The 25,648-nt window shown below is 38.1% G+C and overlaps 1 protein-coding gene across 3 annotated transcripts; it reads left to right on the plus strand.

The window, feature by feature from the left end:
• The first annotated feature begins 4,476 nt into the window (after positions 1 to 4,476).
• Positions 4,477 to 12,100, plus strand: LOC116054697 (cell surface A33 antigen-like). 3 transcript variants are annotated; one of them, XM_035999626.1, is made up of 7 exons: positions 4,477 to 4,698; positions 6,142 to 6,317; positions 6,431 to 6,599; positions 7,571 to 7,735; positions 8,806 to 8,922; positions 9,062 to 9,188; positions 10,830 to 12,100. In XM_035999626.1, the coding sequence occupies exons 1-7, from the start codon at positions 4,659 to 4,661 to the stop codon at positions 11,275 to 11,277; spliced, it is 1,242 nt and encodes a 413-aa protein (XP_035855519.1). In that variant the 5' UTR covers positions 4,477 to 4,658; the 3' UTR covers positions 11,278 to 12,100. The 3 variants fall into 3 exon arrangements, with proteins under 3 accessions (XP_035855519.1, XP_035855518.1, XP_031162234.1); XM_035999625.1 differs by having other exon boundaries at positions 4,478 to 4,698; positions 6,431 to 6,647; XM_031306374.2 differs by having other exon boundaries at positions 4,512 to 4,698; positions 6,148 to 6,317; positions 6,431 to 6,647.
• The last annotated feature ends 13,548 nt before the right edge of the window (positions 12,101 to 25,648 follow it).

Genomic DNA, 25,648 nt, shown 5'->3' on the forward strand with positions numbered 1-25,648 from the left:
ACCAGATACGGAAAAAGGGCTGACAGGCCATCAAGCAGGCAATCAAGCCGAGAAATGATCCATGAAAGACCCCTTACAGGTTATCCAATTTACTTCAACAAAGACATTACAGATACAAACAGAGAAACAATGATGACCAGTATCCAGCAGGGTGTAGTATGTCACAGTGAGAGAACATCCTTAATCCCTGTTTATCTCTGTAGTTTGTCAAGAGATGCCAGGCCATTTTACATGCTTTAATTGTATGAAATAAGAAATAAAAGGTGTTGTGGGGTCCGGAGTCATTATGTGGAGGCGAGATAAGACTGCCAGGAGCACAAGACACAAAAACTGGTTTAAGTGTTACAGTACGTAGCGGAGAAGGAGGGGATGAGAAACAGAAAAAGAAACCTGGAGGTGGGAAGGTGGGCTGAGTAAAATACGAACTGTATACACACAACATATTTACAACAATATATATAAATATTTCCAACAATACTGTACACATATACACACACATACACCTGTGCATGGGTAGAAAATGCACAAATCATCATTATTTATTAAGGAAAGGTTACCCTTGAAACACAAAATGTCATGTAAAGATCAAGCAAAAGATTAAATGACGCTCTCACTATATGATCAGACACTTGCTGCCTAATCTTTCAGCAGATGTTCACAGTTCAACTATCTTTTGTGACAGTGCCCTGACTGTAATGTGGTGTGTCAGAAAATGCCATATCAAACCTCTCTTTTAAAGATTTTTTTATGGCATTTCATGCCTTTATTAGATAGGACTGCTTTATCCATGAAAGGGGAGAGAGAGGGGGAACATGCAGCAAAGGGCCTCAGGTCAGAATTGAACCCACGACCACTGTGTTGAGGACTAAGCCTCTGTATATAGGCACACGCTCTACCTCTGGTGAGCTACTCAGGAGCCCCATAATGAACCTCTTGCACAAAGTTGCACATTATTCTACAGGATATACATGCATTTCTTATCTATGTTATCTTAATTTAACAGACCATCGAGGGAGCATGTTACAAAAAAAGAAGCTAATTTGAAAGTTAGTCATATTTAATATCACACTTATTTGTGTACCTCTGCAATCTGCAAACATTTCTAACAAGCTGTCGGTTAATGTTTCTATACGGAAACTGTTACAGAAAGTCAAACCACAAACTTTTACCACAACCTTGGGCAAAGAGGCATAATGTTATCAGCACAACCAACTGTCTCAAACCGCACAGTTAAATAACATTAATGATGATGACACACATTTTATTAAAGTGTCCCAGTAAGCCATGGCAGTGTAACCGTGAGACACTAATATCAGGACATTGAAACGGAAGCAGCTAAATGTAATGACAACTTATTTTCACCTGTATTTTTCCTACTGTGACATGTCAAAATGTCTTGTGTGAAAAAGGCCTCTTCAGAAGGTTTTCACAGCAGATTTTGTATTTTTTTCTATTTTTCTATAATTAAGTACAAAAGTTGATGTATCATCAAGTTGGGCAGGAACACAACATAATTCTTGCAAAACCTTTCACCTTTCACCAGCTCTAGCCCTGCACAAATGTGGCCATCTGGTTTCCAGTGGTTTCAGCTGGCTAATATGCAGAGATGGCAAAATTACTCACTTCCCATAGAAGTACAGATACTTGTGTTAAAAAATACTCTGGTAAAAGTAGAAGTACTGATTTAACTTCTTTACTCAAGTAAAAATAACAAAGTACAGGCTTGTAAAGTATTAAAGTAAACGTAGCCTTGCGAATGAAAACCATTTTTTATTCAACGCTACCTGGACCACACAAATGTTACTAGAGTGCAAGCTGAGAAACTTCAGTGGACATGGAAAAAAGGCTCTTTATATGCCATTGCCTACATTTTAAATGGATGTCTGCCAATAGGCCTGAAACATCACATAGGCTATATGATTATTGTGACAGAGACTGGGAATCCAGGTTAATAAGATGCTGACAGAGTAGCAAGATGTGATTCTGTGAGAATTCACAGATCCAGTTTCTCTTTTTTATTTTATCTTTTTTACTCTTTTTTTTTATCTTCTTCTTAACATTTAAAGGAATCTACATGTATGTGTGTGTGCTCAAATATGGCTTCTGGAAAGAAAATAACGGATAAAATATGAATTACTAAACAGACATTCATTAATAAGTTCCCCATAGCCTACTTTTAGAGTTACAACTAACAACCACTAGATGGCAGCAGCGTATAAGAAATGAACTGACAGCTAGTAAATCTTTGAACATGGAGTGCTAATAATAATAAATGTAATATGTCAGGCTCACAATTTCTTCAATTGCACACACACAAAAGCACATTCGCCAGGAGTCATTCTCGATGCCTACTATCTCAAACATCTCTCTCAGATAAGGCCAAAAAGTGCGCTTTCAACACAGTCTAATCACCGATGCTTGCAGTCACTAGGGCGACAACACGTCATGGGTCCAGGAGATCAGATAAGTCTCTCCTACTCGTGTTGAGCGGCCGAGTTCTCACTGTAGGTTCATGGTGATTTTGGTAGTCTTGACTTCTCAAAGCGAGACACGCAATCAGGCACACCGAGGGAGAGACCGACGGGGAGAGAGAGAGAGAGAGAGACACACACACACACACACACGCACACACACACACACACACACACACACACACACACACACACACACACACACAGACAGGCTACAATTACCACAGTTTTTCCCACTCATCCTGTCTCTTTCTATCGGAGAGAGAGAGAGAAAGAGAGCCGAGAGGAGGGATCGCTTTTGTGACAGGCGTGGAGAAATAAGCGTCCGGTATGAATGGCCAGGCGATCAGGCACGTTTACATAGGCTATTGTCCGGTTTCATATTTGTCAGTCAACTTTTCAAAATACATTCGGGGCTATACTCAAAATATTCGGGGCTGAAGCCCCGGCAAAATCGGCTGACATGATTTGCCGCGAATGAATGCCGCCGAATCTGTCGAGTCCTCTTGTAGTGGTGCGTCAAGTGCAACGTATATTCCCATCCAATTAGATTGAATTCGGTATTGATTATTGATGACGCGAAAAATAATAACGTAACTCCACTGAAATTATTTGAAACTAAAGTAACGAGCCAATTTTGTAAAATGTAAGGAGTAGAAACCCGATATTCGTGTTAAAAATGTAAGGAGTAAAAGTAAAAAGTCGGCACAAAATAAATAGTAGCCTGAAGTAAGGTAAAAATATCTGAAAAATCTACTTGAGTACAGTAACGAAGCATTTCTGTAGTAATATGGGAGACAAATACACAAACTATCATGCCAAACATATTTAGTTGATCTGAATGTTAGAAATATTTCCATGGAAACAGAAATAACACAAACCAACAACAACTAGGGCGTGGTCAGTGTGTCAGTGTTTAATTCTTGCATTAGAGTTATGAGATGGTCCTGGTAACCAAATTTATTTTTTGTATGATTGAACACATAATATAAAGAAAAAGATAAGACAATGTGTTAAAGGTGCAGTAAGTAAGACTTAGAAAACTAACTTTCTGCCATATTTTCTTTTCTAGTAGAACTACATGAAGCCGGTAATTTAAAAAAAAGAAATCTGGCTCCTCTGGCACCACCTACAGCCTGTAACCTACAACCTTTAATAAGCGTAGTTCCAAAAATGTCAAACTATTCCTTTATTCACCAGGAGTTGCTGGAATTTCTGCCACATTCGACCTCTGACTGAGGGCATATTTTTCATTTTATTTTTTTTATTTTGAAAGTTATTAAAGTTGGGGTGCATTTAATCATGCAGGCTTGTCCCATTTGTGTGCAGAAGGATGTACAGTCATTCACATCCACTGAGCGGTGCTGTAGTAGAACGCAGTGGCTCAAAGAGCTGAGCCAAACAAACTATGAGGTTCAAAGTTATGGCAGTGTGTTTAGTCACTCAAAATAGTTTAAACTCTAATCGTTGAAGGATGCTTGAAATTAGTTCCTGAAACACTAAGCTCTTTCGTTGTTTCTCTATTTCGGTGTGTGTGTGTGTGTGTGTGTGTGTGTGTGTGTGTGTGTGTGTGTGTGTGTTTGCCTCCAGGTGGTAACTCTTTTCCTCGTCAAACCAGTCTGACAGGACTAAACGCTTCACTTGTTCCAACAGCACACATTCTTTTTTTTGCTGCACTATCCACACACTGTTAACTGTTTGGTTTTATAAATCCCTAAACACCTCTCGTTTCCCTCTCTTTTGCAACATTATGTGTATTGTAAAAATATAATAGGCTACATAATGGAAATATATGCTAAATGGCACTTCTGTTATGGTTTGGTGACACCCTGAACTATAGAGCTCGAGATTAAAATGTCAGATTGTGACACATTTTTGTTAGATTTGGAAACAGCGTTCCAATGTCTCAGGCAATTATCTCTAAACACTCAGGAATAGAGGACAAGCTGTCACACGCCAGGTGGGCGGACGAAGAATGTTTTCGGGAACCACAGGAGCTGCAGTGATTGGCTGGGAGCGCTGTCAGTCATCCAGACTCGGCGGGCGCACCCATGGGTCGCAATTTACAAGTCGCTCTAGGGTTTCGGTGCAAACTCGCACCAGGCGGCTGGTTCCCTATTTCATTTGAAAGAAAACTCAGACACAGAAGAATCAGTGAGTTAGTTTAAGAAAATTAAAGTGTTGACCATGGAGAGGAGAATTTCTACCTTGACTCTGCTGTCTCTGGGTGAGTAGACCTATTCCTGCGAAAAATAACATTCGCTTCTTTCTTTTTGCGCCTTAACTGCCACACCCGTTTACGCACCGACAGGTAGCCTACCAATCTTAAACTGAACAGGCCTAGATAACCTGTTTATGCAGGTTAGTGGAAAAGGTACCCTTTCTTCAAAAAAAGAATTTAAGCAAAATAAAATTAAAAAATCATGGACGCTCTTGAAATCAACATCAGCAAAATTGCTTTTGACTCGATCTTTTGTTTTCCTTTAGGCCTACGCAACCTTATATAATGGTTTTGGTTTCTACAATAAGCAAATTAGACTTGCTTTAAAATTGATGGTTATAATTGTGAAAGACTTACAATAACACAAGTAAGGTTGCAATTAACTATTATTTTTCACTTATTTTCTTGATTACTTAAAGCATTTGGTCTAGAAAATGACCACTACAGTCGACAGACGGTATAAAATGTAAAGATATCCAAAGAGAATCCGTTTAGAGCCGTAGAAGGCTCTGAACAACCACACAGGTGTTTTGAGTTATTCTGGCTGATTAGATTTGTGATAAGCTAAAGTGTGTGTGTGTGTGTGTGTGTGTGTGTGTGTGTGTGTGTGTGTGTGTGTTTGTGTTTGTGTGTTGATTTATTTCCTGAATAATTGTTTCAGCTCTAAGCATATGTCATAGCAGATTTGTATTGTCTGTGCTGTGCAGGGGTGGAAGAATTTAGTTAAGTAAACGTACTAATACTACACTGTATATACTCAGTTACAAGTAAAAGTCCTGCATTGAAAATGTTACTTAATTAAAAGTATGTATCATCTGGGAAAATGTAGGCTACGTAAAGTAATAAAAGTAAAAGTACTCAATGCAGAAATGTCTTCGCATTTTAGAAAGATCCCAACAGTTCTGGGGTAACCTGCTAATCATTTTAGCTGTAGCCTACTTGTAGGCCTATATACGGTTGGGTAGTTCAACTTATAATTGTATTTTATAAGCAACATGTGCTTTGTGTGCAGACATTTGACTTACATTTTAAAGTAACTAAAGCTGCCCCCCATGTGAGGAGGGCCCAAAAAGATGCTAGAATGCATAGCTGTGGATGCAGGGAGGGGCCCATTGAGAATGCCTTTCTACAGGGCCCAGAATGATGTGCCCTGCCCCTGAATGTAATGGAGTAAAACGTACAATATTTCTCTCTGAAATGTAGTGGAGTAGAAGTAGAAAGTGGCATGAAAAGACTCAAGTAAAGTACAAGTACCTCAAATTTGTACTTAAGTAAATGTAGGCTACTTAGTTTCATACCACCACTGGTGCTGTGGGTATCAGGATGGGGTAATAAGTTATTTGTGCCGATCTGGTTAAGCTGCTGAATCATTCACAGTGAAGGCACATTTTACACACAGGCTGTCATGCAGTCAGATTAACATTACTTTTATTATTCTCTTTTAAACTGTGACAGTGCTGTCAGGTGTTGGTGCCATCCTTGTGACCATCCCTCAGCCTGTATATGAGGTTGCCAGGGGTAAGAATGTCACACTGCCCTGCAGCATTACATTCCAAGGTACTGGTACCCCCAAACAAACCATCGTCACATGGTCTGCTACGGCTGACACACCGGGCGCTCAAGAGGTCAGACTAAAGTACTACAATGTGTTGATGTGTATGATTCTCTATTATCTATCAGCTAGGAGAACTTTATCTTCGGTTTCTAATGTTTCACTGATGCTCTCGTTGGGTAACAGGATGATGTCCTCACTTATTATTCTATTGATAAAAATACTGACATCGGTACGCTGTATGAAGGCCGGGTGTCCCTGGATGTAGATGCTGCCACGGCAAATGCCAACCTGAAACTGTCCTCCACCACACTAGATGACAACAAGGTGTTTAGGTGCCATGCCCTGATTCCAAGTGACAAAACGGGCAAGACGTCTGCCACTACACGTCTGGTGGTTCTAGGTAACATTTAATTTGTTTTCAAAAAAATATTTTGTTTTAACTGTTTAAACGTGGGTGAAAAGAGTTGTGTATTTCATGTTGTTTCTGGCTTTCCATTCAGCATAATATTAGGTAGTTTATAGGCCTACAGAAGTATTTTCCATGTGTAAAGCTCCGTCAGTATCATGTTAAGCATTTAAATGTTTTCTAATGTAAGCTATTGCAATACATAATGCTTATAGCAATGAAGTGCAAAAAAAGGCACGTGGAAATGGATCATCAAAAGGTCTCTTCCTGTTTTAACCATTTTGCCTCTACTGTTACCAGGTGGCATAGACATGTTACAACACTCATTCTCTATACAGTCCCTCCAGAAAAACGCGACTATGCGATCGCATAATTCAATGCATAATCAGCCAAAGTCCACATATTTATGCGGGGGGCCGCATTTTTTCAAATACGCCGCACATTTTTGTTGCAAAAAAGTCACATATCTTAGCAGAAAGTTGAAAAATGTTGCGTTTACTTCACACAAGAGCAGGCATTTTGCCCTGTTGCCATGGGAACTTTATGAAGTGACGTAATTACGCGACGTGAACATCATCGAAAAGCTGCAAACCCCGCGATAAAGCCACGATGAAACCGCAGTTTTTGCAAGTTCCCGCAATTTCATTACATAAAATTGCATAAATATCCCGCATATTCCATCGCATTTAAGAAAACGTGCAGCATAATCAAGGATTTTTGCCCGCAACAATCACAAAAAAACTCTTTTCTTGAAGGACTATCTATATTGACATTCTAAAAAGAAAATATCTTGTATGTGTTGTATTCTGTAGGCATTTATACTTTTTTAATATCTAGACTGTGTAGATTGACCAAATTACATTAGACATGTTTTATTGTCATTTTTAAGGACAAATTACACCTTGTTTTCTTTGTAGTGGCTCCATCTACACCCATCTGTACAATCCAGGGAAAGGCAGAGTATGGCCAGAACATCAACCTGACCTGTTTGTCAGCAGAAGGCTCCCCACCACCCACTTATTCGTGGCAAAGTCTAGATGTCATGAACAAACCTCGTGTTCTACCCCCTAGAACCACCGTCCGTAAGTATCGTTTTTTTTTTTTTTGTTTGTCATGACTATAAATCCTGGAAACAGTAGAACACCTAGCAGCCCCTAACCTTAACCCTTGAATTTGGTTAATTAAAGAATCATGACTACTGTCAAAAAACAATCTTCTCAGTCCTCTCTTGTGGACAAAAACATTTCATGAAAATGGGAACACTATTTTTGAAATGACCTCAAACATATACTGTATATGGCACTTCTGTATTGCAAGTTGTTTATCGGCCAACATCTAGGCCGATACCAAAGAGAGTGTGTGTGTGTGTGTGTGTGTGTGTGTGTGTGTGTGTGTGTGAGTCATTGAAACTGCTGTAAGGAGGAATCATTTTGTGTAGCTGGAGTGTTTTAAGTTGAAACTGATAGAGAAAGGGGTAGTTGTGTGTAATATAATTTGAAGAAATATTGCAGTTAGCATATTTGAAGGGTGTGATTTGTGTTTTTTTTTTTTTTAAATTCAATCTAACGGCAAAATATTATTTGTATATTTAAGTTATTGTTCAGTAAACAATACCTTTTTTGTTAAAGAGTTGTCTGGGGTCAGTTATTCCAATACAGCACAATAGATTTGCTGGTTAAAAGTAGGGTGGTATATGACCACTTAATCCAAAATGGGTAAACCTTCGTGGTAGCTACCTTAAAGAAATGAACCCAAACACTTCATTATATGAGTTACTTATTGGAGCTTGGGCATTGCACTTGACAATGCAAGTTTGTCAAGTCAAATATCATATATGGCTTTAATAGAAAAATGTCTTTGACGCATCATGCTGCATCGAGATATCGAATCGCTGACCTGATAATCGAATCAGGAGATCAGTGAAGATTCACACTCTCACCTCTAGTTTGAAACAGTGTTTTAAAACTGTAATAAGGGTTGGTGTGACACTGCATTGTGGTGCTGGATATCAAAAGAAAAATGCAAACAGCATTGATTATTGATTGAGCTCTCTTGGGTTTTTTTATGAGCAGTAGCACAAGAATGTGTAGTCTATAAAATAATAACCTCCTTATAGAAGAGATGTGTGTATGACTGCCTCTCTGTTTTTCAGAGGGAGGCATCCTGTCTCTATACAATATCTCCAAGGACACATCAGGATTCTTCATCTGCACCTCAACAAACAAGATGGGCTCTGCTTCCTACAACTTCACCCTCGCAGTAATGCCGCGTGAGAGAAACCTTCTTTTAGCAGCTTTTCCATTAACTGTCTGGGAACTTGGTATTCCCACTAAACACATCTTTACAACACTCGATTATAATATGCATCCTTTTCTTCTTCCTTCTCTACCAACTCGTCTTCCTTGTAGCTTCCATGAACGTTGCCTCCACTGCAGGAATCATTGGTGGAGTAATCGCTGCGTTGATCGTGCTCATCATCGTCATCTACTGCTGCTGCTGTCGGAAGAAGAAAAAGGACGAGGAATACGCCATGGGGTAAAGTTTTTCTCCCTTAAAGACACACTCACACTGACTGATAAACAAGATGCTATGATGTGAACGGGGTGAACCTCTGATATGGCCCATTCACAATGCTTAAAGGAGTAGTTCAGATTTTTTGAAGTGGGTTATGAGGTACTTATCCATAGTCAGTGTATTACCTACAGTACGGAAGCTAAGCAATGTCTGGCTGTGGACGAGGGCAGCAGCGACGTATTTAAGCCACTTAAAGGTTCAGCTAAAAAATGAATATCTGTCCATCCATCCATCCATCTTCTTCCGCTTATCCGGTAACGGGTCGCGGGGGTAGCAGCTCCAGCAGGGGACCCCAAACTTCCCTTTCCCGAGCCACATTAACCAGCTCCGACTGGGGGATCCCGAGGCGTTCCCAGGCCAGGTTGGAGATATAATCCCTCCACCTAGTCCTGGGTCTTCCCCGAGGCCTCCTCCCAGCTGGACGTGCCTGGAACACCTCCCTAGGGAGGCGCCCAGGGGGCATCCTTACCAGATGCCCGAACCACCTCAACTGGCTCCTTTCAACGCGAAGGAGCAGCGGCTCTACTCCGAGCTCCTCACGGATGACTGAGCTTCTCACCCTATCTCTAAGGGAGACGCCAGCCACCCTCCTGAGGAAACCCATTTCGGCCGCTTGTACCCTGGATCTCGTTCTTTCGGTCATGACCCATGTGGTCATGAATATGTGTGTATGCTATATTTGGAATATTGTCACTGCTTTACCTTGCCATCAGACAGCCCTGTTGAAGTTTACGCAGGAGGGACTGAAGCTGTTACCTATGCTCTCCTCAAAGTCACCAGACACCATTGACAAAAACAACATTTTTACCTCACAGAACATGGGAGATGCTGGTCTACCGCTGCCTGGATCAGTTTGTTTGTTTCGTTAGTACCTAAACCTTTAAAACACCGATGGCACACAACGTAAACTAATTACTAACTGATTGAGGCAGGTGGTCGAACATAGGTGGTCGAATATATCCGTGCCTTTAGGTTAATAGACAGAGGAATCAACAATAACCTGTCAATCAAGATCCCAAATATTAAATGCCAAAATATGTTATTTATACAGCACATTTTATTTATAAGAATCTTTTTATTGTTGCAGTAAAATTTGAAGAAGTCAAATAGACCTACTGCCTTCATAGACACAAAGTCAAATTTGTTAATCACTAAAATCGCCTCCAAAAATCCTAATATATCAACAGAAATTATGAGCAAAAGAAGTAGCTGCAAGTCAACATTATGGATGAACGCACTTTTTTACTGAGTTAAAGATTTTTTTTGCAGCTTGCACTCTTCATACAAGCAGCATGAGCATTTGTGATGCGAACATATCCCAATTATCCCATTTATGTCACTGAGTCATATTTGTTGACAGGATTACATGCATTGATGGAGTGCCGAGTGTAAAATATCACAGCTGTAGACAAACCTCACCTGCTGCCACATTTCTTTAGCAAGAATTGGGAAGATTAGCCACCAAAACAACACAGCTGAGGCGGTTTCTAGGCAACTATGGTGGAAGCTTTGTTCCAGGTGAACTCTGCCAAGGAAACGCAATCAAATGAAAACCCTTCACACACAAACAACAAACATGACTGTTATGTGTTTACTTTCCAGAGTTCGTGAGGAGGAGGAGGAGGAGGAGGAGGAGAGGGAAACTTTCAAAGAGCCGGTTAGAAACGGTGCGAGTCCCCGTGCCGATGTGCAGGAGGACGCCCGGGGCTCTGACTCCAGTGTGAGGAACCCTGTTGAACTAAGTGAACGCGACTACAAGAACCGCAAGGATCTTAACGACCGCCGCAGCGACTACGACGACCGCCGCAGCGACTACGACGACCGCCGCAGCGACTACGACGACCGCCGCAGCGACTACAACGACCGCCGCAGCGACTACGACGACCGCCGTGAAAGGTACAGTGACCGCAATGAGCGCTATGACGACGATCGTCGCTACGATGACCGCAGAGACCGTCGTATTAATGATGACGACCGCTATGATGATCGCAGTCGTGACAGACCAGCTGTGCCAGCCAATAAGCCACCGAGGAGGAACTACGACGACTAAAGCCTCCAACCTGTATCGGCCATCATCTCCATCTTCTGTCTTCTCCATTGACTTTACTCCAATGGCAACCAGATAAATCGCACTCAAGGTGTGGCCTGGTTGGCTCAAACAACATTTTTGCTTCCATGGCTCTTGTTTTGACATAATTGGCTCAAACACCACAACTATACTAGAATTAAGGGGAAGCATAATCTGTCATTTTATGGTAGAGGGTTGAGCTGTGTAATACAGAAGTTAGGTGGTATTTTAGCTTTAAACTCACAATGTTGGCATTGTTATAAGAATGTAAGGCCTTGTCTGTTTTGATTTGAGTTGTATTCTGCTGTTGGGTGTAACTAGTGGTATTTTTTTTTTTGTTTTTTTAGGAAGCTACCTCCACAATAAATAAAAGGGCTTTCATTTTTTACGCTTAATAGGATTATTTCTGTTTATTTGAGTTAGCTAATGTCTATCCTTTTATAGAAACAGATATTTAACCAGTTTTAATGTCCTCTATTTGGTGCTTGTTTTCTTCCTCTGATTGTTGGGATTGATAATTTCACCACAGATCTATTTTTAAATGAATAAATAAATGTCTAAATTTGGAATGTAAATCTCCTTTTCCCATGCCACCTTCAAAGATGTTTTATATTGAATTATGTTGTAAATAGATTTGTTGAAATGCAATGAAATTAGACAATGTACATTATAAATGCTATTATTTCATCTCAGCAGTGGTAATGTTACCATTTTTATATTGGGATTTGTGTTGTGAAACATTGTGTGCATTCTAATCATGAAATATGCTGTACAAATAAAGCTGAAATAAAATGAACCAAACAGCTTTTTGCAAATGCATGAATTGTGAACACTAGATGGCAACATTACACCTGCAAAACTGTTCTCGTATAATCACATGACAAAAATATATTCCTACTAGTACCAGTTGTAGTATTAATTATTGTCATTTGGTGGATTCATTTCGTCATAAACTTTGTTTTTGTCGTTAAAAATGTCCTTACCTCCATCACTGCCACCATCCATTTTCTGGAAAGAGCGTCTCCCTCCCTGCTGCGAAAAGTAACACATTTTGCCTAATATGGGATAATTTAAGACTTCAAAATAAAATAACCTTTTTAAATACGATAAAGGAAATGCATTATTCATTATTTTCTGTGATGGCAAAGGTTTAGTCATAGGCCTATCCTTAGCCTAATAGTCTCGCTTTGACAGACCCTCCTCCAAAGTGCGTATGATGGCTGTTAAGTAGCCTGGTACTTACAGCCATCAGATGAATACAGTAGGCTAGGCTACTAACAAGTAACTTGCAATGCATTTGTTTCCCCATTCAGACTGAGAAAACTTACACTTCCCCCTCTTATTTAACCGACAAGCCTTATCAAAACATCAGCTGCAAGCTTTTAGCACAGCACCGGGCTATTCCAACTAGACTATCATTGAGTCTTCGGCTTCCAGTAGGCTAATGTGCCACACAGACACAGATATGTTACTCTGCACCTCCTGGCGAGTGCAATGAAAGTGTAAAAAAAACCTAAATGTTAAAGTATATTATAAAAAAAAGTATAATTCCGCAGGTAACCTATTTTATTTTATTTGTATATTATTATTATTATTATTATTATTATTATTATTATTATTATTATTATTATTATTATGTTTATTACTGCATGTTCTGTTTTGGCGCCACTTTGACAGTGAATAACTTCACATCTGAAGTGTTTAAAGACTCTATTTGTCCATTGTTTATTTCTAAAGAAACACGACAATGTATAAAAAGCTCCATTACCTTGTATCTCACGTTATGGCTCCGTAGCAGACGTTTTTGTAAAAATAGGCTAACGATTGTGTCGGAGACGGCCAAGATGGCAGCAATGTAGGTGGGTGTGCGTTTATTCGCTCTGTCAGGTAACGCGGAGGGTTTGAGTTTAACTGACCGATGAAACCTTAAATATTACTAGAAGGCAACACAGATAAGTGACAACTTATACATATTGAGCTAAGTCGGAGCTGAATGGCCAAAAGGAAAAACAAAAAGACTTTGAGTCTAGAGAAAGCTGACGACGCTAACATTACTCCAAAAATGCTACACGTGGATGAAGCTAGCAACAACCCTATTGAGATGCGGGACGTGGATGAAAAGGAAGGTGACTGGTTTGAGGCAAGTCCTGACGCACAAGTTGAATCTGAGGCCCGTGCTACTCCACTGCCAGATACTCCGTTAAAACCTCCAACAAAAAAGGTAAAACGTGATAACAGAGAGACTGCAGATATTTTAGAAGCCATCCTTGTGTTATCTGGGAAACATGATGAGACTTTCCGGAAAATATCTGCAATAGAAAAAACGACTGTCAACTTCAAAACAGATGGAAAAGCTAACCTCGACCGTTCAGCAGCTTACTTTGGATGTTAAACAACAGAAACACACACTGGAAGGCACGAAAAAAGAGATCAATTTATTGCAAGCAGAAAATAAAACTCTGAAGGCAAACATCGCTGACTGCCAGAGTTACAGTCGAAGGTGGTCCCTGAAGATTCATGGCGTGAAGGAGGAAGATGGAGAAAATATCAGGAGCAGATCGAGACCCTGGGTAAAGTGGCTCCTAATGTTCGTGACAGCCTGAAGGATGGGGTCGACATCGTCCATCGCATCGGGCAGCGACGACAAGACGGCTCAAGTAGATCAACCATCATCCTTTTTGCAATGCGACGTTTTCGTGATGCTGTCTGGAAGGAGGCGAAAGGCTCAAAGTTTCTTCTAGACAACAACTTAAGGCTCACCGAAGCACTGTCCCCTGAAGAGAAAGCGGCCAGAGAGAAGCTGTGGCCCTTGGTGAAGAAAGCAAGAGAAGAAGGGAAGAAAGCCTCTTTTCGCGGCCTTTTTGTCTTCATAAACGGAAAGAAGATTGATTGTTCAGAGATGACATAGAATGTCTATGCAGACGTACGTCTCATCTAATACTGAGAATGGTCATTCAAGCTGTTTGATGCTTAGGCTACTAAACTATGTATTTTCTTGCAAGTATGCTATTTAAGAAATTTCAGTTTGCACCTTATCATCTCAGGGAAGGTAGCCCAATTCTCACCTTATTGACTTTAATCTAATTATGGAGCCAAGCCGAATCTTTTCTTTGTGCTCTTGTTGTTGTTGTTGTTGTTTATCATCAAGTGAATTTTGAGGTAGTTGTCATAGAAGCTACATTCTTGGGCACAAGGAAAAGGAACTTTAGCCCTATTCTTTTCTGTTGGGACCTTGATATTATTATTATTATTATTATTATTATTATTATTATTATTATTATTATTATTATTATTATTATTATTATTTTATAATGCTATTTTTTCTTTTAAGGCAAAAAACAAAACAATCACTTGATTAGTCCAACCTAAGATGTTATACTTTTGGATAGTTGGTTGTTTTATAATACAGATATGAGTTTGACCCAAGACCCTTTTTTTTTTTTTTTTTTACAGCTTCTACTGTAGGCTACCTCTTATTTTCTACTTTAATTGTTTAATCTAGGTGGACATCTACCAAATCTCTGATAGCATATTTAGAAATAAATCCATGGTCCTTTACTTGACTAGCTATGTCTATAATAATAATTATCTTTAAGATGAAAACAATTTGTGATGGCTATAACTTCACCTTCTTTGTCACTGTCTGTTATGCCAAGTTAAATGGTTGTTAATCTCCACCTCCCTTTTGGTGGATTTTCTTAGCACTTTTCAAGTTTTTTGGTGCTCAAGTGATTTACGGTTATTCCTTTTTTCCATAAAAGTTTTTGTATGGATTTTATGTTTAATTCTCTAAATGTCTTTAAATGTCAGAGGTATTAGGGATATTACTAAGAGGAAAGCAATCTTTCTTGTGTGCAAGAGAACTGAGGCTGATTTTATTTTACTTCAGGAAACACATTCTTGTGAATCAGATGCTAAATTCTGGAAGACTCAATGGGGTAATGTAGCTCATTTTTGCCATGGTACCAATCATTCAGCAGGGGTTTTAATTTTATTACATAAATTTAAAGTGGACGTTCTTGAAACGGTCTCTTCTCAAAATGGTAGATGGATTACACTGATAATTAAACAATACAATGCTATCTTTATTGTTTGTAATATATTAATTCCCACGCTTCTAACAAGGTCTTATTTAATGAAATAGCATCCAAATTGAAAGATCTGAATATTAAGTACCAGGGTTCTTTTATAATTCTTTGTGGAGACTTTAATGAATGTCCTGATGACGAGTTAGATAGAGACCCCCCTAGGCTTAGTCAATCTTCACAGAGCAATAACCTTGTGTCGTTTCTATGCTCCAACCTTTCCTTGACTGATGCATGGCGTTTCTTCAATCCCAGTACCAAAGACTTTACTTGGTGCAACAGAAGACTTACTTTAAAATCTAGAATTGATATTTTTTTGATTTCATCATCTATTCTTCAATTTGTGAAAGAAGTTAATCATCTTTACGCCCCATTAACTGACCATAAACAAATTATTTTGAAATTAAATGCTACTCAGGAGACCTCAGGTTTTCGAGGGTATTGGAAATTCAACAACTCTCTTTTGAAGGATGATTCCTTTAACGACTCTATCAAAAAACTAGCAGGTGAACTCCTCAATGACGACCTAAACGACAACTACAGGATGAAATGGGAATTCTTTAAATACAAAGCCAGATGCGTTGCGATTAAAAGAAGTAAGGAACTAAAAAAAGAAAAAAGTAAGGTAGAAGCTGAATTGATGCACAAACTTGACCTTTTACTGACAAAAGTAAACATTAATTTGGAAGAAGAACTCGAAATAAGGAAAATCCAACTACAGCTGGACCAAATTTATTTAGACTTGGCAAAAGGAGCATTCATTAGGTCAAGAGCCAAATGGCTTGAAGAAGGGGAGAAGAACACAAGTTACTTTTTTGCTCTTGAGAAAAGAAATTTTAAAAGAAAATCTTTATCTGTCCTTAATATTGACGGAGTTCCTTCTAAAGATCCAAAGCTAATTTCTAATTTTGTCACCAAATTTTATAGGAATTTATATGAATCACAATTTAATGCAAGTGATTGTGCAAATTTCTTGAATAATGTTCAAGCTACCATCCCTTCAATTGATGAGGAATTTAAATCATTATGTGAATCTGACCTGTCAGTCACTGAAATTAAAGATGCACTTTTTTCAATGAAGAAGGGCAAATCTCCAGGAATCGACGGCCTATCTGTTGAATTTTACATACACTTTTGGGAACACCTTCATAACTTTTTATTATGTGTGTACAAAGAATGCATCAGTTAAGGGGAGATGACAACTACAATGAAGCAAGGCATTATATCTTTTATCCCCAAACCTGATAAAGACCCTCTATTAATTGATAATTGGCGTCCTATCACTCTTTTAACAATAGATTATAAGATATTGGCTTTAGCTTACTCAAACAGATTGAAGAAAGGGCTAGACTCTATTATAGCTGAAACTCAAACAGGATTTATGAAAAATCGACATTAGTTGTAATATCAGACTCATATTAGATCTGTTGGATTATGCAGATGCAGTTAAGTCTGAGGCACTCATTTTGTTTCTAGACTTTTATAAGGCCTTTGATACAATTGAGCACAAATTTCTTTTACAGTCCCATAATGCATTTGGCTTTGGTAACAAGTTTGTAGACATTGTCAGTATGTTTTATAAAGATATTAATAGCTCAGTTATAATTAATCTCAATACCTCTAAAAGATTTCAAATTAATAGAGGGGTCAGGCAGGGGTGCCCTATCTCGCCCTTCTTATTTATTTTGGTCACCGAATTATTGTCACTTAAAATTACATCTGACAGAAATTTTGAAGGAATCTCAATATTTGGTGAGGAGTTAAAAATTTCCCAATTGGCAGATGACACTACGATTTTTTTTAAAGGACAAGGACCAGTTATGTAACTCTATTCACTTGATAGATCAATTTTCCAAGGCTTCAGGTTTAAGATTGAATATGTCCAAATGTGAAATCTTATCTCTACATGGTTGTGATGATTGTGTAATTGGAAATATCCCAGTTAAGGATTCTATTAAGTATCTGGGGATATTTATAACTAAAAATCTTATTGCTAGACAACATCTAAATTTCTCAAGTATAAAGAAAACAAAAAATATTTTTAACATCTGGCTTCAGAGGGATTTGTCTATTTTGGGCAGAGTTCTCCTCTCTAAAGCAGAGGGCCTATCTCGTTTTGTATATCCATCTTTATCCTTATTCGTAAATGATTCAACAGCCACTAATGTAAATCGAATTTTTCTGGATTTTATTTGGAAAAATAAGTCACATAAGCTAAAGAAAAATGTACTTTCCAGTAGTAAAGCAGAAGGAGGTCTTGAAGTCCTAGATTTCAGTGACACTGTGAACACCTTTAAAGTTAATTGGTTAAAAAGATGTCTTAAAAATCCTGAGTCAATTTGGTATTTTATACCAAATTACATTTTTAACCAAATTGGAGGTCTTTCCTTTATTTTAAAATGTAATTTGCTGCCAAATAAATTGCCAATTAAATTATCAAAATTCCATCAGCAAGCCCTTCTAGCTTGGAAGCTAGCCTTTGTCCACAATTTTTCACCGCACAAGACTTTCCTCTGGAACAACTGTAACATAGTCATTAGGAACAAATCCTTATTTTTTCCGAATTGGTTCCAAAGAGATTTAAATCACATTCTCAATATTTTCGATGAATCTGCACTGTAAAAAAAAAAGTTATTTCACTGGAATTCACTGTATAATTTTACGGATTTTTTCCTGTTTTTTCTACATTACGTGTTAATGCCAGAAAAATACAGAAAAATACTTTTATTTAAAAAAAACCCCATTAAATTAAGGTTTTAGTCTGTAAATTGATATAATGAGATAATATAGTTGTTTAACAGAATAATTCCATTGCTTAACGGTCTTGAAAGTTAAATTACATTGAATTTTATGTAAAAAGACAAAAAAAAAACATAATTTTACGGTGTGTAAAATTGAGGCCTCTTTCTGGTTTTTTACTGTTAAACCTTAAATTTAATGTAAAGAAACGTTAAAAAACAATCGTGAAAAAACGGTAAAAAGTCTGGCAGCAAAAGTTGCCCAACACTTACCGTGAAATGACAGTAAAAAACCTTATGTTATTCTACAAAGAATTTATTTTTAAAATACAGATATCTACTGTACATTTTCTGTATTTTCACAGTCCAACTACTGTAGATTTAAAAAGAATTGTAATCAAAAAACATATTTAGAATGTTAAACAAATGTATAAATCTGTACAAACACTGAAAAATATTGCAAAATACCTTAAAATTACATAATTTAAATGAAAACTGCTGTTTTCATACGGTTTTCTTTGGTAAATTCACAAGATTATTCAATCCATCCACAAGAACTCCCTGTTAAAGTACAGATTCCTGGATGTAAAACACATAAAAATTATGTAAAATGACTTTCAAATACCCTCCTTTAGGCGTTTATTTTATGATTATCCAATCTATTTACGGTAAATTCCTGTTTAATACTGTGTTTTTACTGTACAAAAAAGAGAAGATAATGGGATAATACCTTCCAGAAACATTGTAATAATAGTCATTACTTTATATAAACAATATTTTGAGAGTATTCTCTCCAATATATCTACATACTTTTACAATTAATGTATGTTGTTTACTTTAAATAAACATTCATTTATAGTTATTTACATGTCAAATTAATGTAAAATTACCCTATTTGACAGCCCATTAATAGTATCTTAAAAGCTTTAGGCATTTATTTTACATGATTATCCAATCAATTTACAGTAAATTCCTGTTTAATACTGGTTTTCTACTGTACAAAAAACAATATGTGATAATAACTTGCAGAACCATTATTTTATAGTCATTACTTTATATAAACGTTACAATCAACTCTTCATTATGTCTACAGGCTTTTCCCCATAAATGTATAAGGGTTTACTTTATATAAACAATATTGTATAGTGTTAAAAAGAAACTATCTAATATACTGTACTTTAATCATTAATATATCAGGTTTACTTCATACAAACAATACTTTATAGTGATTAAAAGCAACTATTCAATATATCTACAGACTTATCCCATTAATGTACTGTGTGTTTACTTTGTAAAAATATTTGACAATATTTACAATTAACTATCCACTATATGCATCAGAGACTCTTCAGAGGGTAAATATTGGTATAGTGTATAGGGGTCCATTTTAGCTTATTCAATGTGGTCTCATACTGTGTGTTAGTGTTTTAATCGCTGTCAGACTTCATCCTGGCCAGTGTCTCTTAATGCAAGTCTACTAAATTCTAGCAATAGAGTAGGACTTGTATTTAGCTTTGTAGTTATTTGAAGAGGGGTTAACAGAGGTACTGAGACAGGTAGGACCAGCCATACCCGTTTAATGCATTGAATGAGGCTGACATGAACCCTCACTGCATGGCCTCAACAACTCCACAGCAAAAACCCACAAGCAATTGTTCTCAATTATAGTTGGATCAATGTAATTATATTAGAAACTACACTACTGTAATATTTTGCAAGCATATTTATGGTAATACAAACAGTAAAACAACTTGGCAGCACACAAGCTTAAAAAGCTATAGGACTACTGCACCAAATCACCACTGGTGACAAAGATGCTGTATTTAGATCTGTCTTTGTAAAAATAAACATTCTTTCACCTAAATATTTGTGGAAACAAAGCCATAGTTTCAGTTATGGGAATGCATAAGAGACAAGAGTCAACCTAAACTACAGGCCTTGGATGTACATGATGTCTATTTTAGTCCAAGTCTGTGATATGCTCATCACTATATAATCATGTTTTGGTCTGGCAAATTAGTTGACAAAAGAATCGTGCAGCCACAGTTCACATCACATAGGCCCACAACCCTATAGGCCTACAGGATGACGATACAGTACACAGAGAGCCATGCAGCCTACAGCCTGGGTAAGCCTACATCTTCACCATCCTAATATTTTAGGGGGCATCTGATGTTCTTGCCTCATTTCACTTCCGTGGAGGCCATGGGCCTATTTCAGATTCATGGCCCAACATCTTTTTCCATTGACTGCTTACTTTGCTGATGTCTGCGGTGATGTCTCATACTGTGTCCACTCTGGCTTTTGATGTTTGTTCCTGTCTATGTCATGCAAACAGCTCAGAGCATGAGCTTCCCTCTTATGTGGGGTAGAATGAATATTCATGCATGTCCGGTACCTTAAATGCCTCACCAAGACCTCGGTGATCTGACCACCCCTGCCTCTGAAATTACACTACAATTTCCATTGACTTGCAATGGTTACACAGGCATTGATGCACATATTGGGCAATGTGTGTTTCATTAAGGTGTAACATTAATAAGTTAAATGGATTGCCTGTGCCACAGCTATGCTACACTTTTATAAGGGGTGGAAAATCAATAGTAATGCACACCAGTACCTCAAATACAGTATGTAGCTGCTTGCCTAACTTGCACACCACCTAACCTAACTTGTTCCGCTAGTCCCAACCCTCATACAGTTTAATTCAACCCTGCGTTGATAGGAAAGTGTGTCCCCTCCTATGAAAGTCATGCCTACCGACAAACAGTATGGACATCTGCAACATTATGCTTATTTGAGAAATTATCTGTGATTTCATTTCAAAACTGAAGGAGTAGGCTTTTCATAAAAGGCTGTTAATCCACTTTAAAAACGTTGGAGTCTTCCAATACAAACTCCAAACTGTTTTAGGCAAGGCTCAGTGAATGTTATGAAAATAAGCAATTCAGAAATTTGGGGACGTTTTTACTGTTTTTCCCAATTCCCCATAGTCAGAAACTAATATGCATGCGGGACAGACCTCTTTTTAATGTATTTGGTGTACTTCAAATAGAATATGTAGCATACACGTTCTTTTCCTTATGAAGTTAAAATTGTTGTTAAAACAATTTTTCTTAATATTAAGACCCAAAGTGAGTCACAGTGTTCAACAAAATGCAAGGTCATTGTGCAGTCTACTGCTCCCTCAAATCATTTTGCCTCTCCCCACTTTCTACAGGTCAAAGGGAACAAAGAGTTTTTCATGGGCTGAGGTAATATACGGTGAATAAAGACAGGGAGGACACAGTATGAATAAAGCTTTACATTGGTGTGCAATATATTTTTTTTCAATTTAGCAATACATGCAATGTGTGAAAGACTGGGAAGGGATGCTAGGGCTCAACAGTTCAACCAAGGCTTCTAGCATCAACGTGAACATTGATAATCAGGGCGTGAAGCGATGTAAGACCTTAAAATGGTTGAAAAAACAGAAATGTAAACAGAAATGGTCTCTTTAGTCTAGGCTATGTGCTTCAGGAAAGTGCGCGCAGATTCAAATAATTGAATGTTGCACAATCATTGGATGAATCATGCCAGACAATCTTGACCAATGATATTGTTTGACTTCATGGGGGGTTGTGCTAACGTCAAACTCATCTCGACGCAGAGACAGTGTGGATAATAACAAAGAATTTCTAATATGCGTAGACGGGCTTTGATAATAATGTAACGCAGGAGTCAGGACTTCTCCACGATGATTCAAATTCAGCTTTCACTTAAGGTAAAGTAATATTTTCTTTTTATGTACATGCAGTTTCCTCACGAGATATCAACTGGACACGAGTTAAGATAACACTTGCATACGTTTCACAATTTTAAAATGTCAGCAGGGATAACGTTAGCATTTGCCGTTTATGTGCCTTATCAAAGTGTGTCTGGCGTTAGCTAACGTTACATTAAGACTGTCCTTATGTAATGTTAGCCTTGAATGTGAACCATGCACCAATCGTAATTTTAGCTAGCTAGCTAGCTAGCTAAATAAATATATAACAGTTAACTAGACAGTTAGACAGTTTAGCAGGTCAGCTTGATTTGCTGGGTACTAGCTAATACTAGTAATTAAAGAAACGTTATAACGCTCCGTTGCTCCTAACGCTAGTAGTTAACATTAACTAACTGTTAACTGTTAACTAACCGGTAACCCGCCGTTTAACGTTACCACCAAGCTAGGTTATGCCTCAAGTTTACATAAGCTATCTCAGCTGACTAACTTTACGTTGGTTCTACTTTATGAACAGTGAACCACACGTTGTAACAACAACAAGTTACAACTTGACATTAAACGGAGCGTCTGCTTTGTGGACCACAACATCTTAATTTGAACGTGATCGTTATTTTCACTCATGATTCAGTGTGTCCAACTTAACATTACCATTCTGTCTTTCCAGAGAGAATATTTCCATTCCCACTTTCCACATAAAAATAAATGGACAGGGAATTGAACAAACTCAGAAATAAGATATAGGCTACCTGCTCTATTTATAAGTGTTTCTTCCTCCAGACAATTGCACTCAGTCTGTAATTAAATATGTATTTTAAGTTTAATTTTTGCTGTAAATCAAAATAAATAAATACCTGGTGGTCAATGCTGGCAAGCCTCCACAAATAAATCTATGTATACTACTGTTACAGTAATGTTCAAATCTCACCCTAATTCTTTAATCCTTGTTTAGGCAAGATGGAAGAAAGAATACCAAGATAAGAAGATCAAGAAGATAAAGCTAAAGTAAATAGATGTTCACCCTACAGTATCACACGTTATCATCTGTACCTTACCACATCTTTCTCACCCATGTTATGGCTCTCATTCTGTGTTCAGTTTGACAAGGATCAACAGACCAGACAGCTCTCCCACAGCCAGCCTGAGAACCTGCTTTATGGTCTGAATAGCCTGGGTGAAGTTGAAGACTCGTGCATCAGATGGCTGAGAAAAGGATAGCCCAGAGCAAGAGGGAGCCCAGCAGAGGCTAAGAAGGAGGCAGCAAAGGAGTTCACAAACACACATACAGCTAATGGAGGTACCGAATGACAGGTCCGTTTCAGAAAGCAGGTTTAGTGAAAACTCTGAGTTTGTTAACCCTGAGATGAGGGTAATTCTGGGTTTTCCGTTTCAGAAAGAGAGGTAACCTAACCTCGGACTCTGTGAACCTAACCTAGTCGGGAACAGGTTTTCTTCTTTCAGTCTCCTCCCTCTGACACAGCTCTCTTTCATTTCATCATTCATAATTGCAGTCTGTATCAGGCGCATTTTAGCGCAGTTTGTTATCGGCATGAATAAAAAAACAGGGTTGGTTTATTAACCATGTTAGGCAGATTATAAAACGTTTTTTTTTCTCAAAACATGCAATGTCCTTTTGTCGACGATCCCGGTGATGTAGAAGCTGTATTACTTTGCAGGGAGTTAAACATACGTCAGGAGATGATATTGAGGCCCCGACGCATTTTAATTTCCAGATAAATACCTATTTGAGCAGTTCCGTTTTTTTCTTCCCAGTCTATCAGTTATGTAGCTTACATAACCTTATCATCCTCATATCACTAACGTCACCCATCGTGGACATGCTCTACATCCCAGCACATTATTTGTGTCACATTACATTTTTTTGCAAACAACAGTTTTCTTTACAACATTGGTGATGCGGAGCATATTGGTAAAGCTACTGTAGCAAAGCGCCGTCAGAAGAGTGTGACTCACTCTGAAACGTTTTTTAAACGTTTGTGTAGTGTTCCCTGGACACAAACCAGTAAGAGCCATTAAAAAAGAGTTCTACGGTATTGCAGGTGAATGATGTCAACCCTTTGAAATATAAGATTATGAATTATAGTTCTGTTGATGATGGTGCTGCAGCCTCAGAATGGGATTAGTAGGCCTAGGACTTTTATAGATTATAGGTTCAATACCATTTCACCAGTAATATTATACTTATGATTAAATATGATATACACTATATTGGAACTAACACATTTACTCTAGCAATTTTCTCCCACGCAAATTCTCTCTTTTAAAGCAGCCGCTGTGTTGCTTTTTTAACTAAATACATGTTCAAACTCGCTGTATGTGCAGTATTTCTGCCCACCAGTTTGTTTGTGGTTGTTACCATGGTGAATCGTAGTATCATGGCTCCATTCATGCTGCCTGAAACTGAAAACTCAGAGTTTCCCATCTCAGGGTAAATCAACTCAGATATCAGGGTTACACTCAGAGTTTGTTAAACCTCCTTCCTGAAATGGACCCCTGCATTGTTAACGGTTGCTTTACCTGGTCTGTGCTTGTAAATAAAACGAACCGGATTTGGATTTGTAACATTTTTACACCCCTTTTTGTTGGTACAGCCTTACTTGAGTCTAAACACAGTGACTTGGGACTTGTTCAAGACGGTGAAGGTTAAGATTTGTGACTTGCACATGTGTGACTTAAGACCGTTACACACTGGGGGCGTGACGAATAAGCGACGCCAATATGCAAAATAATCGCCTGTGAATATTTCACATCAAAACTATTCACACCGGCAGCGATGCAAATTTGTGACAGTTTTCAATAAAAGGTTTGGATATACACACCAGCTCATCTACAATGTCAGTAGGACAGATGCTGAAGAGAGCGAGAAAGTGACGGAAGATGTGGTGTGAGCGGACGAGAAAGAGAGAGCAGTCGGAGCAGAGGAGAGTTAACGTTTAGTGGTGAAGATATGAAGTGATTGTACAGCAGCTAGATTCTGCAGTTTGACAACAAATAAATGCAGCAGCTCCTCAAAAGCACCAAAAGGTGTCCTGTCTGGTTTCCAGGCTGCTGAGTGGAGGGACGGGGGTTAGCTTCGGATACGTCCCAGGAAAAGCTGTAACACTAAGCTACTGTAAGCTATTTATTGAGTTTCCTCTAACTCTAATTGAGTATACAGTTAATACTCAATTGAATTCCCTCTGCAAAACAGTGTAGCATATGTCTCGGGCTTATTGTGAAAGGTAAAAACAGAAAGAATGTTTCTGGCATACGCTGCCATTGTAAAGGTTGAAAGGAATAGCCTAATAAAGTTTGCTGACGTACAGTCTGTAGTTGGGACAGCAGCCTCCGTGTTGTTGTTTGGTGATCCTCATAAGTAAACACTACTTGTGACAAAAACAACAGTTCGAAAAAATATATTGACATGCGAAATAATCGTCCCTGGTGTGCAATGGTCTTTAATCTCACCTCTGATATTTTTGATTAAGAGCTACTCTCTGGCGAAGCCACAAACCAGAAATGTAAGACTCAAACTATGATGTCATCAGGTTACTAAGCTGCTTCATAGACAATGAATGTGAAACTAATTTTGTAGAATAAAAAAAAAACCAAATGAGGTTTATTCTATGTTAGCATTTTATTTCTGAAACAGAAACTCTACCCGTTACCTCCGAACATCCCCCTGGGTGTTCTCAGTGTCATCTTTAAAATATTTCTCAATTCATTGTTTTTGGAAAAGCTCCAGACATTATATCAGATGACATCAC

The sequence above is a fragment of the Sander lucioperca genome, chromosome 3 (assembly GCF_008315115.2).
Source record: "Sander lucioperca isolate FBNREF2018 chromosome 3, SLUC_FBN_1.2, whole genome shotgun sequence".
In the NCBI taxonomy this organism is placed as follows: Eukaryota; Metazoa; Chordata; class Actinopteri; order Perciformes; family Percidae; genus Sander; species Sander lucioperca.

Excerpts from the sequence above, each read along its gene's own strand:
- LOC116054697 (XM_035999625.1), top strand. The coding sequence starts at position 4,659 with ATGGAGAGGAGAATTTCTACCTTGACTCTGCTGTCTCTGG. Across the intron at positions 6,648-7,570 it reads TACACGTCTGGTGGTTCTAG|TGGCTCCATCTACACCCATC; the intron begins GTAACATTTAAT and ends TTTTCTTTGTAG. Across the intron at positions 7,736-8,805 it reads ACCCCCTAGAACCACCGTCC|AGGGAGGCATCCTGTCTCTA; the intron begins GTAAGTATCGTT and ends TCTGTTTTTCAG.